The 20810-nt window shown below is 36.0% G+C and overlaps 1 protein-coding gene across 1 annotated transcript in view; it reads left to right on the forward strand.

Annotated features, from left to right (window-relative positions):
* The window catches only part of Hook1 (hook microtubule tethering protein 1), a 46068-nt gene extending 25839 nt beyond the window's left edge, over positions 1-20229 (forward strand). Inside the window, exons 10-22 of the mRNA XM_051188189.1 lie at positions 525-665; positions 1644-1845; positions 2343-2453; positions 5164-5251; positions 5329-5389; positions 8279-8419; positions 9871-9964; positions 11439-11473; positions 11978-12060; positions 12669-12769; positions 14252-14353; positions 16454-16522; positions 17048-20229. Of these exons, the coding sequence (XP_051044146.1) occupies positions 525-665; positions 1644-1845; positions 2343-2453; positions 5164-5251; positions 5329-5389; positions 8279-8419; positions 9871-9964; positions 11439-11473; positions 11978-12060; positions 12669-12769; positions 14252-14353; positions 16454-16522; positions 17048-17218 (1399 nt within the window). The 3' untranslated portion in view covers positions 17219-20229. The remainder of the gene's footprint in view (positions 1-524; positions 666-1643; positions 1846-2342; positions 2454-5163; positions 5252-5328; positions 5390-8278; positions 8420-9870; positions 9965-11438; positions 11474-11977; positions 12061-12668; positions 12770-14251; positions 14354-16453; positions 16523-17047) is intronic.
* The last annotated feature ends 581 nt before the right edge of the window (positions 20230-20810 follow it).

Consider the following 20810-nt stretch of genomic DNA (forward strand, 5'->3'; position numbering starts at 1 on the left):
TTCTTTATAACTTTTCTTGAAATCCTGGAATCCAGGATTTCATTAACTAATTCTTGCTCAGTGGATGCTAAGTGTCACTCTCATTCTTTATTTCAATGCTCTGCTCTCCTAGATTTGACCAAGTCAGCCATTGAATCCTTTAAATGGGATTCTTTTGTATGAGTACTTTCTTTCTGACACAGCTATATGTCCTACACTGATGGTCCTTAATTTGTTATAATCTGTTCAGAATTAAAATTTTACCTCCTTACATATCATTTGTTTGTAAAAAAAAAAAAATACTGTGTACATTTTTCTTTATCTTTGCCAATTAAAACTTCAGTTAGAACAAGATATACATAAGAGGTAAAGTAAAAAGTCAGAGCATTATGTACCTTTCTTTTGTGTTTATATATTAATGGCTAAGAGTTACTTTAATTTTTTCTACTTTTGAAGGTAAAATTTAAGTATGTCATACTAACCATAAATCCCATTGAGAAGACAAAGGATAGAAACTACATTAAAAATTATTTCTTTTTTTAAAGGCTTGAAGCTGCAAAGGATGATTACCGTGTTCATTGTGAGGAGCTTGAAAAACAGCTGATTGAATTTCAGCACAGAAACGATGAGCTGACGAGCCTTGCTGAGGAAACCAGAGCCCTGAAAGATGAGATAGATGTCCTTAGGTAGGGCTTGTCTGGGTGCTTATGCCTCTTCTTAAGCTGTTGTTTAGATAACTTGAGTGAATTCCAGTCTTATCAGAACTCTTAACATCTCTGTGTATTGGTCACTTTTTAATTACACTTCTGGTCATCTTCTGTGTGCATTAATTAGAACTGCATTTAAAGATATAATAATGTTCTGTTCTTGTTAGGACAGTTTCACATCAGAACCCATAAACCCCAAATGATAATATTTTCTTGGAATTTTGTGAATAATACATGTTAACTTATTTCATGTACATTATCACATTTTTGGAAACTAAACATAGGTAAGAATTCTAGCGTTTCTTTCAGATAGAATTGTCTGTGGGATATAAACATTTGCTTGCTGCTGCTATGTTGTGTTTGGGAATGTATAATGCATGCTATGGGAGCCTGAGGACACCTTATGGGTCTTCCTCCATGTGAGTTCTGGTGACACAGGGTCATCTTGCTAGGCCTCATTAGTGTTTTTTATGTGAGTTTTAATTTTTTTTCTGTTTTAAATACCAATTTGAAAAATCATTATAGCTACTAATTTGGTCTTATGTGTGCTATTGAAGTGAGTTGACTTTTTTCAGTTCATTTTTGCTTTAGCCCAGTTGGTCAAATAAATGATGTTCTAAATAAAGTGCTTTGCCAGACAAATTTGTTAATTGAATCAATTTTGTAAGCATATTAAATCCTTACAACTCCAATAAACCATATACGCAGTTTGCCTGGGAACTGCAGATAGCTCAGAATGATTTAGTCATGTGTACCAAGTGATGCATTTTGTACATTGTCCTGACAGACAATTGTGTCTGTCAATCTATCAGACTTGAAGTATTTTACTAGTTGATGTCTTTAAAACAAAAATAATGAACTCAAAATGGTCTTAGGCCTATGTTTTTGTTATTATTTACAATATTCCTTTTTCAGCTAGGAAAAAAATGTGTGTGCATACATGTTTTATTAATGCAGGACTACCTCAGACAAAGCAAATAAACTGGAGTCGACTGTGGAGGTGTATCGTCAGAAGCTACAAGACCTAAATGACCTCCGCAAGCAGGTGAAATCTTTACAGGAGACAAATATGATGTATATGCACAACACTGTAAGCTTGGAAGAGGAGCTGAAGAAAGCCAACGCAGCACGTGCACAGCTAGAGACCTACAAGCGCCAGGTGAGAGAAGCTCACTGATGAAATTAAAAGTTCAATACAGAAGTTAGCTATCGAGTGTAGTCAGTTGTGTGCTCCTATTGAATTTCTTCTTCCTGTAATTGTAGATTAGGGGGCAGTTAAAGAATCAGAGTTACCTATGTCTTTCACCTTTTTATTGCTTTCTGAAGTCTTCAGGTTTCTTGTTGAACTTTGTCAGTGTTTTGGAAGTGGAAAAATGCCTCGACAATGATAGAGAATATAGCTCCACCTTCAAATACTCTATTGTACCATTTATCAAATAGCTTAGAAAACTATTATAATAAAGCCTACTTTTAAATATTTTGGCTTATTTTAATGTGTTGAATTTTTTGTAATTCTTTTTTTTTCTTTTGATGTTCTTTTTTATAAATAGTTAGAATTAAAATGCCTGTTTCCAATTCAGCCTTTTCAATTATACAACCTTGAAAGTCGATTAGTATTATGAACGATTTTCCTTTACTTTTTTTTCCTGCCCAAAGGTTCAGGACCTTCACACTAAGCTTTCCTCTGAGTCTAAAAGGGCAGATACACTAGCATTTGAGATGAAGCGGCTTGAAGAAAAACATGAGGCTTTACTCAAGGAAAAAGAGGTGATGTTTGATGAGAAATGTGTGGCAGGGAGGGGGGTGTTGTAGCTTTGAATTGCCCTTAACCATAATCCTTAACCTCTAAATCTTAAATATTTTCTTCTCAGTGATTTCCTAATTTAATGTCTTATGTTTAAGTCTTTTTAGATGCTATATCAATCCACAGTGAGAGAGATGACTTGATTTTTTTTTTACTTTTGGTGGGGGGAACAACAGTAATTGAAGAGGCTTTCTTTTCTCTTGTGTATAAGAGCCTCCATCATTTGACTGTAAAAGTCTGGGCTTATTTATGGTATTTGTATTCTTTTTCATCAGTCTGTTCATCTGATGTTTTTGCCAATACTCTGATTTTGGTTGCTGTTCTCTGCAGTACAGTTTGATATCAAGTACTATGATGCGTCCATTGTTTGCTTGGTTCAGGATTACCATGACAATAATTCATAGGAATTATAGCTTTTTCCCAGTCTCCTTCCATGGAGACTGCACTGAATCTTTAATTTGGGGTGGTTTAGACATTTTAGCAATATTATATGATACTTATATAGAATACTAAAGAAGAATTAGAATTGATTTAGTGAAGTGTAGAACAAAATTTGCATAAAAAATAGTAGGTGTTTTATACACCAATAGTGAGATTACTGCAAAGAAACCATGAAAAAAGTCACAGTGATAATATCTACAGAATAATAAGTAATTACTAAAGTTTTACCAGGAAAGTATAAGACAGACCTCTGCAGTGACAGTTAGAAAACAGTCATATTCCTTTGACAGGAAAGATAGATTTTAGCTGACCAGTTACTGAAGCTTTATTCATAATGGCCTGTTCTGTTGGCAGACCTGTGGTAGGGTAGAACATCACAGAAGCAGTGATGTTTTGGAGAACGAGACTGTTAGCTCATGGTGGATGGTAGGCAGAGAGAGGAATTTAGGAGGTGACCAGGGCAAGAGCTAAGTCCCCAAGGACATGGCCCTAGCTGTCTGTCTCCTCCAGCTAAGCCCCGGTTTTGATTCTTACCCTTCTACAACCATCATCTTGTGAATCTACCAAGGGTTAATCCATTCATCAGTTCAGAGCCCTTACTCATCTCTGCTTTGCTGATATTCTAGGCATTTTTCAGATCAGTGGAGTTCAAAATTACAACCACCACACAAGGCTTTGAGTATGTAAACCACATTTACTGTAATCAAATTTGAGAATACTGTACTTCTGAAAAGAAATTCTTTACATTAGCGGGTAGCATATAGTCTGGTCTCCTTTCCATCAGTCTCAGCCACTTTTTATGTACGTGCTGTCTCTGCCATTTCCCTGGCCTATCTGAAGCATGTAGTGGCATAACTAAGTTTTGTGATTATCTTGTTCAAGGTCATCCATATTTTAGCTAAAGCTTCATATGGTGTAGGTGTACTATGTATTGTTAAATGATGCCCGTTGTGTTGATGCAGCATGTTTCATTTGTTTAGTCATCAATGTGTGGATATTGGGACTCATCCAACTTTGGGCTGTTGAATATTGCTGCTGGTTTATTCATACATTTTTATATGGGTGTTTTTCATTCCTCTGGAGTATATACTATGACATGTGGCATAGTGAGATGTAATAAATATTTAAGCTCTTTTCTGTATCCTTGCCAACACTTTTCTTTCATTTTGGTTGACTTTAGCTTTCCTAGTAAGTATGAATTTTTACTTGCATTTTCATAATGATTAAGGACATTGGGCAAGTATGTGTACTTTATGGCCCTTAAGATCCTTCCCATGTTTCACTTCAATTATTTGCTTTTATTGTGTAAGGATTTTTAAAATATATTCTGAATGCAAGTCCTTCCTTAGTTAACTACTTTTTGAATATTTTCTCTGAGTCTGTGTTTTTCTTCTCATGTTCACAACAATCCTTTTTACAGCAAAAGTTTCCTATTTGTCACAGTTGTCTGTTTTTCTTGTTTTTAGTTTACTTCTTTGTTTTCACAGGTTTGGGAGTCTGGCTCTTATATGTAGCCTGTGTTCCATTTTGTTCATGTTATGAGATAGTGTCCAATTTCAGTCTTTTAGGCTGCTGTCTGTGGTTCCAGCATCATTTGTTTAAAAACCTGTTCTTTCTTCATTGAAACTGTCTTATCACTCTTGTTATAAGTCAGTGGACCATCATTGAGTTATGGTACATACATGTCATAGCATGTGTAACAGAAAGAGCAATGCCTTTATGTTGGAATGCATTAATAATAATGTACTCACACTGGTACATTGGTCACAACAGCACAAAATGTTAGAAATACTGGTAGTGGGAAAAATGGGAAAATGTGTAGGAACTTGTGATTTCCTGATCATTCTTCTAAGAAATTTAAAACTACCTCCTAAAAGAGCCTACTAATAAGAAAAAAAAAAAAAAAAAAAAAAAAAACTTACGTGTTTGACCAGAAGTGTAAGAGCCATATCTTGCTTTTCCGTTCTCTTACATTGATATATATATATATATATGCCTGTGTCAGTCATGATCATTATCGCTTTTCAGTAAAGTTTTAAAATCAGAAAATATGAATTGTGGGCAGGCCAGGAGAGTTCCTGCTGTCAAAATTGACAACCTGAATTTGATCCCTGAACCACATGTGGTGGAAGGGTTGCATGCACATATGCACACACACGTGTTTGTGTGCACATGCACTGTCTTCTGGTTCTTATGGGAGTTGTAATCGCTGGTGTAACCATTTTGTTTCAGCGACTGATAGAACAGCGTGACACTCTGAAAGAGACAAATGAGGAGCTACGGTGCTCACAGGCACAGCAAGATCACCTAAACCAAGCTGGTGAGTGGGGCAGATTTCAGTTTGTTTTTCTAATGGTTGAAATACTGATGACACACTGATTGATTTCTGTTCCTTAGATGCATCTGCTACAAAAAGTTATGAGAACCTTGCTGCTGAGATCATGCCAGTGGAATACAGGTAAACTTGTGTTGACTGATAACCTGTACCTAACAGTACAAGTGCCAGCTGGTTTTAGTCTCTCTCATAATTTGCTTGTCTCTGAACACATTAATGAAAGTTCATTATGGTAGAACTGAAAACAGCCTTCTTAATTGTTTTTACTCCAGCAATTTAAAAAATTACCAGAAGTAAAATTTTATGAACTGGCAGAGTAACAGTTTAGTGTTTTTGACAAGGCCTGTATTGTATTGAAATGGCTTTTTTCTGTGGTTTTTTTTTTTTTTTTTTTAATTCTGGAAAACGCTTGATATATGACATTCAAATCCATGTGAGTAAAATAAAATAGAAAAAGTTGTTGACAACAGTGGTAAAATTAAACAAAATACAAATGTAGGTATCCCCCCCCCCCCAGTCTGTCTTTTATCTGGTTGTTTTGATGATTTACTTCTAAGCATTTTGCCTATCTTGCTAGGCTTTGGCACAAGTCAGGGTTTATTTATTAAAACTTAGATTATCCTTTATTTAGTTTCATTAAAGTATAATTCATCTATCTAAAATATAGGTTGCTATTGCTTGCTTTTATCATGGAGTTGCCACTGTCACATTGTGTCCATCCCCATTATTACCTAGATTTAGAACAACTGTTGTTACACCCACAGGACTATATACCCAGCAGCAGTTGTTCCCCATTCCTACTCCTCCCCCCAGATCTCACCCTTAGATGACAAGTATCAATTGACTTTTATTAGTATTTCACATACATAGAATCTCATAGCAGGTGGCCTTTCAGAACTCAATTTTTTTTTTCTCAGAATAGTATAGAAATGTAATACCGAAATTCTCTATGACACATTTAAACTTTATAGGCAAAGCTATAGGAGCTAACACAACTGTTTAAAAATACATTAGAAGCAAAATCCCACAAGCTAACTTTGTAAATTTATAACCTGACTTTTCTTGCTAGGTAAGGTCATGTGCTTTGTTATTAAAGAAGAAACTTACTGCCTAAAATTCATATAACAAAAGTTGTTTTACTTTCAAAATTAAGTTACTCATTTCAAGTTATAAAAGGGGATACAAAGTAGTATCAGTAACAAACATCTGAGTAGTTATATAAAGTGAAACTTATTTTCTTTGTTGTTGAGTCAGTCAGTATGCTAAAAAATCAGTTTTCCAATGCTATAGAATAGCTTAATTTTTAGAGTGATGCTTTTGCCATTTAAAAAATATTTGCATGTGTTGAAAGTAGTTGCTTTGGGACTATGGGATTTGGAAAAGGGAGAAAGTGTAAGTATTCTGTTTAATACCAGAATGAAATTTGCATTGAAAAGTACATTAAGACCTTTATATAAACCATTCATACATTTTTTAAATATTTTGAAATATCACATATGTGTACTATATTTACACCATTCCCCATCTCTAATCCCTATGCAGGTCACTCTCACTTGTTACCCCTCTTTCTTTAGTTATCATTGGCAGCTTTCTTAGCACACTCAGATACTGTAAAATCTAGACCTTATGGAGGAGACTGCCAGGTCAGATTCTGCAGGGATTCCTCTTAAGTCCAAAGTGCCTGGTGTCTTCCACAACAGGGACTTATCTTCAACCTCTGAGAGGCAACCAAGGGCAACAGCAACAGCCTATGTTGTTTTAGGAGTCTCTTAGATGCCTCTAACCAACACCTAAAAGGGAGGTTTCTTATACCCGTACCAAGGAGCTTTTGTTTTTTGTTTGTTTTGGTCTTTGGTTTTTTGGGAAAACATAGACACTCCAAGTGGCCTAACTTCATTTAGAAAAAAATACACACACCCACACACAGCTTTAGATAAACATAAAATGATTCTCCCACCTGAAAACATCTTTTCTGTTAACCCGCCTCCCCCCTTTTGGGACCACACTATTCTAACCCTTGCAACTTACTTCCCTCCCCATCTTGGTCATTTGCTACTTCATGCCACCTCTGTCCTGCTACTCCTGTCTCTAGAGTTAGAGTTGATGTCCTCCGTGGACCTTTTTTACTGTCCAGGTTTCTCTGGTTACTCTAGGTTGATACTCCTGGAGATTCAGACCTGGAAGCACACATAAGAGAAATAGGAGCATTTGTATTTCTGGATCTGGGTTGCTTCCAAATATTTTCTTTTTTGCAAATATTTACCTGCTGATTTTATGACTCCACTTTTCTTTACAGCTGAATAATCTCATAAAGTTAAAAATAAATCACTGATTGGTATATGCTTCAAAGACTGAACATCACAGTAGCTAAGAAATGAAAACAGCAAGATGTCCTTCAACTGATGAATATGAAAATATGGTCCATGTACATAAAGGTTTCTCCTAAAGAAATATGTATAGACTGGTGATCATCATAAAAATGTATTTTAGATATTCAGGAAAATGGTTTTCTTACATTTGCTTGTTTTATCATATACATCTTAAGAATATACTACTTTTCCTAAAGTTGCTAATATTTAAAAGTCAAGTCATATTATCTAGGAACTTGCACACTTGTTTAATGATATATATCTTGATTATATACTGTTATCTTTAACTTTTGAGATGTAACCTTTGCAGGACATACAGTGTATCTTTAAGACTTTCAAAAGTTTTGATATTTCAAAATTAGAGCTATTGAGTAGATAGGAATTTCCTTAAAATAATATGGTGGTTCCAGTGAGATGGCACAGTCCATTAAGGTACTTGCTACCCAAGTTCTATGCCTGGACCCACATGGCAAAGGAGTGAACTGTCTCCACAAGTTACCCTCTGACCTTGACATGGCTACCCTGAAACATGTGTACACAAACATCTATACATATTTATACACACAAAATAGTTACATAAATGTAGCAACCATTTGAAAAGAATGTTGTGAACTTTCTTTCTAAAATTGCTTTTCATTGTCAGAGAGGTGTTCATTCGACTGCAGCATGAAAACAAAATGCTTCGCCTGCAGCAGGAAGGGACAGAGAATGAACGGATTGAGCAACTGCAGGAGCAGCTAGAGCAGAAGCACCGCAAGATGAATGAGCTGGAAACTGAGCAAAGGTAACGGTGCCATTAGAAGTCATGTGACTTGGTCACCTAAAGGAGGGGACAGAATTATTCTCTGAATAGATAGCATTGCCAAGCCAGTGTTTCTCATCACTGTAATCCTTACTCTGAAGAATTCAAAGGCTTTAGATCAGTGATTCTATCATAAAATATACGAATAATGTGGTCATTTTAACAGGCTTCCCTAGCCAGGATACTTACTCTTGATTTTCATTAGATATCCTCACAACAGAAAGAAAACAAATGGTTTAGCAGCTACTATAGTAGTGTGTATAAATAGGACACAGATTATACAGTCAAGTTTTTAAATTTTTAAAATTTTCTTTTATTTCAGTAATATTATATAATACCTAACACAGATTAAAACTTAGTTTTTTAAGTAAAATACAATGTTTTACTGATATTTATATTGGTGAGCTAAAATGTCTCATAAAAATTCATTTATTTTTTTAAAAATACTGGTCATTTTATAATCTTGGACATGGAAATTTGCATTTAAGCTATAGACTCATACTTACATGAGACTATAAACGATGCTGTATTTAAACAGTTTTGTGTGTGTGGTCAATCAGAATTCCACTTCTGCGTAATTCAGTCACTGTTTCTCGGCAAGTTCCTGAGATTTAGACTAGTGAGCTGTAGACACAGGAAGCATCTGGTTAATGTATTTGTAGCAAATACTGTGATTTCTTGGTCCCATCCACGAGCCTTAAACTTTGTGTAATCATAAACAATACTTACACCTGATGTCCCTGAATTTCCTGTGGGAATCTTCCATAACACCCTGTCTTGTATGCTTGAGACATGTTTTTTCAGCATTAGAAACTGAAGCCAGCGCTTCCTACATGACAGGCAAGCAAGCACTCTATGCTGTACCATCTCTCCACCCTCATAAACGCTAGTTACCTGCAAGTGCTTTTGAGGGCCAGTTTGGTAAATCCTCCCTCAATGAGTGACTGCTCACCTTTCTGTGGATAAGGAAGCTGGAGAGGGTCAGAAACTTGCTGAAGTTAGACAGCTTTCATCTCTGAATGGCACCTTGAAAGCATCTGCCAACCTGGCTGCAGAGTATCTTCTAACTTACCTACCTCATCAAGGGGATACTCACTATAGAAATGTGTGCAGCTGGGTTTGTTTATTGCAGACACTTGAACCTTGTTGTCTGTGAGTAAACCGGGTTTCAACTTTTGGTGAACTAATAAAGAATGGTAGACATGTGACTGCATTCAGTATGTGTACATATATTTACTTTAATAAGGGAGACATTCTTTCTAAGTTACTTGCTCAGAAGTGACATCCTGTTGTACCTATTGTGCTTGTCACAGTTAATTACCTTGGATTTATTTCTGTTATCACTTCATTAAATTGCATGAGTGTACTTAATAGACCCCTAACTGCTGTAACTTTAAATCTGAGTAGATAAATACCAACTCATGTCACAATAGGTTGAGCAAAGAGCGCATCAGAGAATTGCAACAGCAAATTGAGGACCTCCAGAAGTCGTTACAAGATCAGGGCTCCAAGACTGAAGGCGAAACTGTGAGTAACAAGTTCTTAACTTGCTGTATATATATGTGTATTCTCTAGTAGTTTCCTCTACCCATTAGCCTGCATTTGAAATGGTACCCTTCTCATTGATGGTACCGTGAAATACCGTATATATCTGCATAACAGATGCAGTGATTTTGCCAACTTGAAGTCTTGTAGATTACTCATCTATATTGTAAGGTGATTTCTATCTGTCCTCCTCAGTATCTATACTTAAGTTCTCTAAGTTTTGACTCACAGAGTGTTATACTTTGAGTGCTTTTACCAAGCTTGGCCTGAGGAAAAGAAAACAAATGAGAATAATTAGCACTCAGAATTGAAAACACTTCCTAATAGGAAATGAGTGATTTCCACTGACAGATCATTGAAGAATCATAACTAGTGAGAAGGACACTGGCAGCTTTTGAAGACATTACCCCTCTTGCTTCCCCATTTCCACACCATCTCAGAGTGTTCAGACAGGGTGGGCTGATATAGGAACACCTGAAAAGAGACATACCTAGCAGCTTTTTTTTTTCATACTTTACCTCTGTATGTGGGGGAGAAGACAGTTAAGAGAGAGATAATTGATTAAAAGAAAAGATAAATCTGGATGTGTTAGCAGATACCAGTTAATGGAAAATACTAGTGGGGGAGGAAGCTGTAAAGTAAGGAGAGGTGGCAGGGCAGATTGGAAGGGCTGCATTTCCCTTCTGTTTTTTTTTTTTTTTTTTTTTTTTTTTTGCATACTTTATATGATTTTCTCTTTTTTCCCTGGGGGCTTGGAACATAGAAGTCATCTCATGCATGGCGGCATCTCATATGTGCATATATACGGTATTGTACCCTCTCTAATACAGATATTGCTAAGCCATGTTAGGGAGTACTTTTAAGATGGCACCTATTTGGGGAACTACATTTTGGTTTGCAGTGTTGTTAATTTCTTCACCATTTGTTTTTAATGTACTGATGCCCACGTATCAGCGTTTTACAGGTACCTAGTTGATGCAGGACTGCTGCTATGGTTTAAAGTACTTTAAAAGAGGAAACCTATTTTAAATTTGTTTTTGACAAAAATCCAGTTGCCTCATTTTAATATTATATTAAAGTGTTTTAATTTATAATGATAAGGTTTTATAAGATAAATATTAAAGTATATATTTGTTAATTAGATAACGAAATGTTTGATACTCCTTAGTATATCACTTTCAGCTTGGATTTGCTATTTTTCTTCAAGTTCAAATTTAATTTTTATTATGTTCAAAAATAAGCAGAATTTTTCTTTGTTACTGTTCATTTCCTATCCATTTTGATGTACAAAAAATACCTAAAATTTTAAGTTTTAGAAACTGTGCCTTACAAGTACATATTTTGAAGACTATTTTCACATAATATACCTTTAAAAGAGGCGATGACATTTAGATTTTTGGGAAATTTACCGTTCCCAAGTGAGTCATCTTAACGGCAACTATTTTTAATTTTATAGTCCAGCAAACTAAAGCAGAAGTTGGAAGCTCATATGTAAGTAAAACTGATGTTTCATTTCAAAGGGGAAGGGTTGGTGAAGCTTTTGGAAAATGTTCTTTTCTGACTTGGTGAATTGAAAGAAAGCATAGGCCCAGACTATACCACTGCTACCAAGAGCACATTCCACTGCTCATGCATGGCAGCCAGCCTAACTCCTACAGTTTTAAGTAGCTAATGTCATCTGACAGATTTATCCAAGGAGACATTTATTAACCAACTGACTTGATGTTGTGGCCTATACAGCTTTTCCTTTCAGTTGTGTAGGAATTGGAGGTGTGGAGGGAAAGGAAGGCCAAGGCTTGGGGATGCATCTTGTATCAAGTGCATTAATATCTGCACGGCAGGCCCTATGGTTAGGCAAATAGGTTCCCGCTTTACCTGTGGGAAAATAAAGATCAGAGGCATTCTTGCCCAAAGTCCAAACATCAATGTGGCAAAGACCAGTTTTCATTCTTAGGTCCATTTGACACCAAGCTCCATGCTCTCTCCAATACTTAGGGAAAAACTAACAGAAGTCCATGAAGAATTACAGAAGAAACAGGAGCTCATTGAAGACCTTCAGCCAGATATAAGTCAGAACGGTAAGTTTGTGTAAAATCTGGACACACTTCTCAGGATCTGCCCTTCTAGTGAAGCAGATAAGAAAATAGATCTATCTTTACACAGTGAGTAGTGTACACATTGCATAAGAATCACACTTATTTTTAATGCTGGTTTCATTCACATAAGATATAGTTTTAAAGCAAAAAAAAAAAAAAAAAAAAAAAAAAACCCCAATTTTAATAAATGAACTGATTGATATAAAGGAGTATCAAACATTGTAACTTTTAGTCAAGTTAACACTATAGAATCTGAGTAAAATAATTTCAAAATAGAATAAAATGAGCTTCAAAACAAAAACAGTGTCTATTTTCTTTCTCTGTGGTTGTGCTTACATGGAACAATATATTTCATGTCTTTAATATTTGTTAGAAAGATAGAAACAGCTAGATTATAGGTAGTGATTGTGGATATATTACTTGTAGTTCAGAAGTTTTAGATAAGAATAAATTAGAGAAGAAATTAAAGAATTTTTTCTTATAAATTATCTTAGCAGGCATTGGAAATGAGTTTGATAAGTACAATTTTTGTATGAGGATCAGGTGTTTTGAATATGTGATAATTGGTTTAATTTTATTTTCACAAATAGTCCAAAAGATCACTGAACTTGAAGCTGCTCTTCAGAAGAAAGACGAAGACATGAAAGCAATGGAGGAACGATATAAAATGTACTTAGAGAAAGCTAGAAATGTGAGTGAGCCACTTGCTCAGCTGATTGCTTATATCCGATGTTCTAGTCAGCCCTAGTTCTGATTGCACTACAGGTCTGTGTCTGAACCTAGTCACTGAGTCCTCCTCTGCCTTGCCTTGCCTGTCAGGTTTCTGCCATCTTCTATGTAAGCCCTGCATACTCAGTCTGACATAGTGTCAGATAAGTCAGATAAATATACTTTTGGGGACATCTTCAATACTGGCAGTAGTGACCTTACTAAAAAAAAGTGACTACTATGATATAAACTCTTAACTTATGTGCTAGAGTCTCAGCACATTGGCTCAGCAAAATGAATGAAATGGTTTACCTTTTTTTGGAGACAGTATCTTGAAATTACTCCATTGACTTTATTTTACAGTTAAACTCTATCCTGATGTTCATCTGACTAAATTCTTTCTTTATCGTATAGTTTAGCTCAAATATCTGTGAAATATTGTTTTCATAGTCTTATTTTCATAAATACCACATATAAATATTTCTTCAGAGTGTTAATACATGCTTTTCTATTTAGTAATTTAAGGAATTTCATGTTGGTGCAACTTTAAAATAATAGTATATTTATTTGTGTTAATGTTTAGATTTCATACAAACAATACCAAAAATTGAACCTCAAATCTCAAAGCTTCACATGATGAGCATTTTCTTCCTAACTGTAGTAGTGTTTCTAGTCATAAGTGGGAGGGGCTCTCAAATTCAGTCATTCAGATCCCAACACAGGAGCCCCAGGTTTACTTAAGGTTGTCTACCCGGTAGATGAGGAGAGACAATCTAGACTGCAGAGGAAATATCTAATAGGTCAGGCCTGGAAAGAGCAACACTCAATGGGAGAACTCACACATGTAGGCTACCTCTAAAAGGACACAAGGATATAACATAACTATGTTTCAGAAATAACAAGTAAATAGATTTGATAAGCATACAGGAACCAGGTTTGATTTTTAGCACCCAGTTGATGGCTCACAACCATCTGTGACTTCAGTTCTAGGGAATTGGATGACCTTTTCTGGCTTTTGTAGTACAGAGCAAACACTCTAGAGATGAAGTCAAGAAGGCAGTGAATGCCCTTCATTCAAGGCTACCTTTTATTTGGAATGAGGTAGGAAACACAAGGTTTCCAAGCAAAGTTATGGCATGACCTGACTTAAGCTGTTATGGGGTTGTGACCAGGTCACCAACTGGTCACCTCCCAAAATAAAACAAATTAACTTTAAAAAGCTAAACGAACAAAACTCAGTGCTCAAAGTTTAAATAACAAAAAAAGGCTAAGTTGCTGCCATTGAATACGTGGACAAGAAACATTTAGTTTGATGGTGTTTGTACATTTGTTTGTTATTTAAATGAAGTTGTAAATAAGCTCCTGGTGACTTTGTGGATAAACTATGTTAAATTTTTTATAAAACATGTTACATTTTTTTGATGCTTTTAAAGACAAAGTGGACATAACCTTTTTCTCTACACAGGTAATAAAAACTTTAGATCCGAAATTAAATCCAGCATCAGCCGAAATAATGTTACTCAGAAAGCAGCTGGCAGAGAAAGAGAGAAGAATTGAGATTCTAGAGGTAAAGCCTCCACAGCCACTCATCTCCTCACTCTTCCCTGGAGTCCTGGGAATCAGCTTGACTATATTTGCCACCCATGTCCAGCTTTCATAAAACCTTTGCTAATCATGGTGTGAGCCTGCTAACTGGTTGAGCTCTTATTTAGTAAAAGCATTTTTGTACTATTTACATTGTTTTTATGAAGTCTTGTGGGCATTGTACAGTTTTATGTTAGATTTTGCCATTACTTTAGTAGCTTCTTTGATAAAATGTTGTACAGGACCACTAATTTCAAAACAGATGATGCTGTTTTTGAAATGGATATATATAAGCCATGCTAAGCTATGTTTTCTGGCCTCCCCATGAACTGTGATTGGTTTCTTTTCACATAACTAGAACACAGTCTGTTCATACACCATTTCCTTGTATGATTTCCAGCAAAGTCAGTATGAGCTGTGATGGAATTATGTTCACTTGAAACTTTTAACACCTCCTCTTTCCTGCATCCAAAATATGTATACCAGGCTGGTATATGCCTACTCTCATTAATTATCCAGACCACGCTGTGTTGTAAAATGCACAGGGCAAGTATGTGTCTGAAAAAAAAGTGTTAGTTTTTCACATTCTAACTCCAACGCTCAACTCTCTTTGTGTTTCCTGTATTTACACAAAAGGAGCTTGCACCATGTTCCAGAGTCACAGTTCACTGAAGTCCTCTTGCACTGCTTAGCAGAAGCATACTTTATACTTTCATCTTTTGCTATGTGTTGAATTAACTTGAGGATGAAGTAGTCTATGTCACATTTCTGTAGCCCCAGCATTTTTTTTTTTTTTTTTTTTTTTTTTTTTATGTCAGAGACTGGGTTTGCAGGTTTATTAGTACCTTATCTTAATCCTTACTTCTTTTGTTTGCTTCTTGGCCTGCACTTGTCCAAAATAATAAGATTTGACTGACTAATCTTTGAAATCTCAATCTTTCAAGTGCACTGACCATTCACTTCACAGGAAGCCAGTGAAGAATGCTCACCATTGCTTATGTTCAAAATAGATCCCTAAAAGAGTAGTAGCAAAATACTACCTCTCACTAGAGGACTTTGAGGGAAAAGCCTCCATTAACTCACAGTACATGGGTGCTTAAGTTTTAGTTATCCATTGCTTGTGCATAAGAAAGAGAAGTAGAATGGCAGAGGGTTTTCTCTGTTTGACCCTGTGTACTTTGTGTACTGAGAACATGTTGCTCAGGGAAGATACAGGCTTAAGTGTTATGTGGTTTTTATGTATGTCATCTGTATCTGGTGCTCATTAGAATTACAGAATTGACTGTATTAGGATAATAATAATGATGATAGTAACAATGATTAGAACTTCAGTCCATACAGTGGTGCATGCATATAACCACAAGTTAGAGTCATAAAAAGGCTGCCAAGAATTAATAAGAAAAAGTTGTGCTGATGTAGTGAGGTAGTCCTTCTGTAGCACTGACCACGCCCATTGGGGGGTGGAGAGATGGGCGGAGGTGACCTGAGGAAGGAGGTCGGAGGGGGCCAGGAAGGCGCTCTCTTGCTGGCGTGACTCGGACAGGAGAGGATCGGGTTGAATTTCCTGGTGTTCATCTGTCTAGGTTGTAAGTTATTTCTCCCTGAATAAACATCTATTCGGCCTATTTGTTTATCCTGATCCTTATTTACCGCAATATGCTGAGGAGCCTAGAACTTTGTTGAGTCCATTCTCCTTGGTTTTGACTCCTCCATCTTGATATTTCAATCTAGTTGCTTTTGTCTCCTCACGACATGGGGATTAATAGCACAGGAATCAATCTCTAAGGGTGTGTGTGTGTGTGTGTGTGTGTGTGTGTGTGTGTGTGTGTGTGTAAGTGTAAGTTGCTGTTTTTGAGTAACTTTTCTAAAATGATTATAATTACACACATTCTTTGCCTTTTCTAAAGATGACTTGTGTTCTGCATAATTCACTTCTTTATTTTGACTAGTTTGTGTCTCTCACAATTGTATTTTTTCTATTCTCCCAGCAGTGAGATAGTAAAGAAATTGCTTTGTTCTCAATAATTTGGGTGGGGGCAATTCCTGATATTTTAATTGTCCTAATCATTAATTTATTTTTCAGAGTGAATGTAAAGTAGCAAAATTCCGCGATTACGAGGAAAAACTCATTGTTTCTGCCTGGTATAACAAGGTATGTTGCATTTCAGTGATGAGTGGGATTAAGCCCTGTTCATCACTTCCTTGACCAGAATAATAGAATAATAGAAGGCAAATGTGTTATATCAATGCAATACAGTTGTGTTATGAGATCCAGTGATAAATACCTTCTGTCATCAGAAAACAAGTTAGTCCTAACTAAAGTACTTTGTCCATGAAGCAATATATGCAGCTGCTGCCTTCCAGATCTGTGTGCTAAGCTCTTCTGTGTGATGTGTCTGTCCAGTTAGTACAGCTATCGTTCTAACACACACAAAATCACATAGGAAGTTCTTCTCTGGCATGCTGTTTTGGGCTACTATTTTTAATGATTTAAAATTTAAAGAATTAAAGTAGAGGCAGTGATTTTAGTATCTTTTTCCTAGCCTTGCCAAACAGAATTGGCTACTTTATCCTTAAATTTTTTCTCTGCTGATCAGGAAACCATTAGTCTGCTAGGACTGCTATAATAATTATGTTACTTTTTGCATGTTATTTGTTTTTCCAATTCTTTATTCAGAGCCTGGCATTTCAGAAACTTGGCATGGAATCTCGGCTTGTGAGTGGCACTGGCGCTTGCAAAGATACCTGTGCGGGTGCTCCTGCGCGGTCATTCCTAGCCCAACAGCGACATATCACCAACACCCGCAGAAACCTCTCCGTGAAAGTCCCAGCCGCAGCATCGGACTAACCTGCAAAACAAACATGAACAGAAGTGCCTCAAAAGGTTTTGTACCCCAAGAAACTACGAGATGGAAAACAAAGGTTAAGATGCTTGATAGCAGCTAGTTTTGTTTGGATTTTGTTTTGAGATCAGGTCTCCTATACCCCAAACTGGCAGTGAATTTACAGTGTATTCAAGGATGACCTTGATTATCTGATCAGTCCTTCCCTCACTTCCTGCATGCTGGGATTAATAGTTGTGTACCACCATATTGAGTTTATATAGTACTGGGGATCAAAACCTAGCACACAAGTCTAGCTGTCTACCAGTGAACTACATTCCCAACTTTGGTATCAAAATTTATCAAAATAACATTTAAGTATTCTCTGAAAACAAAATACAGAATCAACTCTGTCTCTGGGCAGCACTTTTGAGTAGTAGGAAGTATGGTAAAGTAAATATTTGTCTTGAGATGACATCATGTGTGGGAAAGCAACTGCATATTCCAGCTTTATGCTTTTGGCTGTGGCCGCAAGTTAATTAGGTTGCAAAAAGTAATATATCTAGATTTGCTTAATGGGAAAAGTCTCTAGTAAGGCATGTAGAAAACAAATGTGCAAGGTAAATCCTTTGGCCTGGTGTGTGCAAAGATTTCCTTTACTTGCTAGCTCTACCCTAAGGAGGATACTGTGTCATGCTGAGGAAGCTATAATGCTTGGAAGACTTTACTGTTGGAGTGACTTTGTCCTCTAAAAGTGACTGGCTGGACACTTGCAGTTTCTCTGAGTCGCATCTCAGTTTGTACATTAACTGCTATAATTGAAGATTTTGGAGGGCTTGACTGAGATGTCAGGTGGGAAATGAACTGGTAATTGTAAGAGGTACCATTCTGTTGGAAAGCAAACTAGAAGGATACATGTTGAAGTATCCACATGCCGTTAAACATGAAATTGTTGTGGCCTTTGCTTTCTAAGAAGGGGTATATCATGTATAATTTTGCCTCATTATTGAAAAGAAATAATGATGAATCAGCTTAGAACCAGTTCTGTCTCTGCTTACCTCTAAGAAGTTTCTGGAGCTGGATTTGTGGCATTCAGTTCATTTCTGCCCAGAATTATTCTTTTCAGAGATGTTACTTTCTAATTTGGGGTCACTTTTTAAAGTCACAGCTTTGGAATATTGGTTGTTAAATCAGTATTGCTTGATGTAGCTACAACTGGTTCATTCTTGTGTCAAGACAGATTTCCATCCTTAGTAACCACGTTTCCAACTCTTTGATCCTTAGACTTACGAAGTAAGTGTTGCATCCATTTTATATCTAGAGAGGAATCAGATAGTGACAAGAGGACAGCAAACACAAACGTTGCAGCATTGTGTATACCCTGAACATTAGCAGACATTCTGTGAGGTGTGTGCTTGTGGCCTGCATGATCCTTGTTGGATCAGCTCCTCACCTCTCCCCTCCTAGCATGAAAGAAGGGATGCTGATATGTAAACGAAATTGGTGTAAGCCACAGTGAGCTGGCAGGCTGTAGAGCTGAGGTCTACATTTTATTCTTAGTACTTCATAAATACGAGTATTGTTCTATTTGAAGTGTTAACTCATGTAGATAACTGCAAATCCTTGCCCAGTAATTATTTAACCACTTAAAAATACAAGAATTTCACAGTTATTGGGGTCTTTGAGATTAGTGGCATCTGCTGGGATATTTTGTTTTATCAGGGTTGTTTCTGTTGACTACCTCTTAGATTTTGATGCTTTGTGCATTTACACTGTAGGTTTTCATTTTTGTATCTTCTTATGGTGTCTGCTTGCCTGTGTCTTTTAATGAAATAAGCTTTGAAAATACTTTAGCATGCTGTTTAAAATTTTCTAAAAATTGTGGCATTTGGGTATATTTTTGTTAATGAAAATATTGATGTTAGTGTTTGTATTTGCTTATAATTGAGATTCTTACAAGTTCACTTTTAAAGGAACTTACTGTAAAAGATCAACTTCAATAAATTAATGTTTTCAGTGCAATTGCTCATAAATTTCTAGATAATGTAGTATAAATAAGGACATAAGGATAGCTTCTTTTTTTCTTAAGAAAAGGCAAATTTTCTGATTTTTCTAGTTTTAAGTAGAATTTCAAATGTTTGATACATGTTTATATAAAACTATGTAAAGTTCTATATGATGGAGACTAATCACAGAAATTCAGGCAGTGATCAAGGCAAGATTCTTTCCATGTATTGTTTATGCAATGAGACCAGTGCCCTGCCAGATACAAAACATAATGTGTTTGATCGGGAACCATAATTTTTTACAGATGTGTTGCAAGGGAGGATTGGATGCACAAACATGGAATTGACAAAAATTGTATGTCCCAGTGATTATAACGCTAGACACAATCTTGAATTTCAAGCAGTTGTCCTGGAACTGATAGTCCTTTTCTTTTGGGATATAATTATGACAAATTTTTTATCTTGGGATTAACTTAATGAATTGAGAAATATTTGAAGTTTATTCTATTTTTTCAATGATTAAGACTAATGATTTAGTGTAAGTTAAAAATGTCTTGCCTAGCACCCTTTAGCTGAGCATCCCTTAGTAAAATAAGGTTGGTCATTGATGACTGGATGTTAAGCACTTCACAGAATCACACCTACTTCTGTGTAACAGTACATCTGGCCTTTGGCAGTGATGGTGGCAGTGATAGGCCAGGGTAGTGTCTTTTTGTATAAAAATGAAAGTACATGGTGTGTTATTCATACAGTCTTATTGTGACCCTGTTTGTTGCACAGAAATAGTTTGGAAATTTATAAAGCACAAATTATCAGAGGAAATAGTGTGTAGTTATTAAACTTGAGTAAGTTTCAGTGCAGTGTTTAGTCTATAAAAAGGTCCTTTCTATTTTCTATGGCGAATATTGTCACACTTGAAAAATAGAAGCAATACTTGATTTATTTTTGTAAGTATTTAGAATATTATTTTAAATAAATAATTGTCAATATTATTGTGAAATGTTTTAAGTAAATAAACTTCTGCTTCTGTACCAGTTGGTTGTGGTGTTTTTAGTGGCTACAAATGCATGTTTATTTTCTATTTTAATAAAAGGACTAAACCCGCTTAGATTGGTAAGCAAAATTGCATGAATTCAAGTTCAGGTGCATAAAAGTGATTTTGTGTGTCCTTTGTCCTCAGTTTTGCCACCAGAAAGTAGATGTTTTGTTAATGTGGACTCCAGAACATTTCTAGGCATATAATTTCAGGTTTATTGAGGGCTAACCTCAAAATCCATTCTTGGATTATCCCTTTATTAATAATTTCCTCAGTATAACTCCTTCATTAATAATTTATTACACTCCCTTGGTGGTTAGACCTCCTGTGACTATGTGGCAGGAACATGTAAGTAAGTTCTTGCTAACTGGATGTGAATAGCACTGAGCTTCTATATGGAGAATACAATCATGCTCTCCTTAGTCCTGTGACCCCACAGACTCATGTTCCCCTTTATTAGTACAGCTGAACAGTAAAAAAGGAACATGGTCCCATCCCAGAAATCACATTTGAACCCATCAGCTTCTAGACCAGGAGTCTCTTGTGTGAAGCTATTTCATGTTTTATATTGTATCC

The sequence above is a fragment of the Phodopus roborovskii genome, unplaced genomic scaffold (assembly GCF_943737965.1).
Source record: "Phodopus roborovskii unplaced genomic scaffold, PHOROB, whole genome shotgun sequence".
NCBI lineage: Eukaryota > Metazoa > Chordata > Mammalia > Rodentia > Cricetidae > Phodopus > Phodopus roborovskii.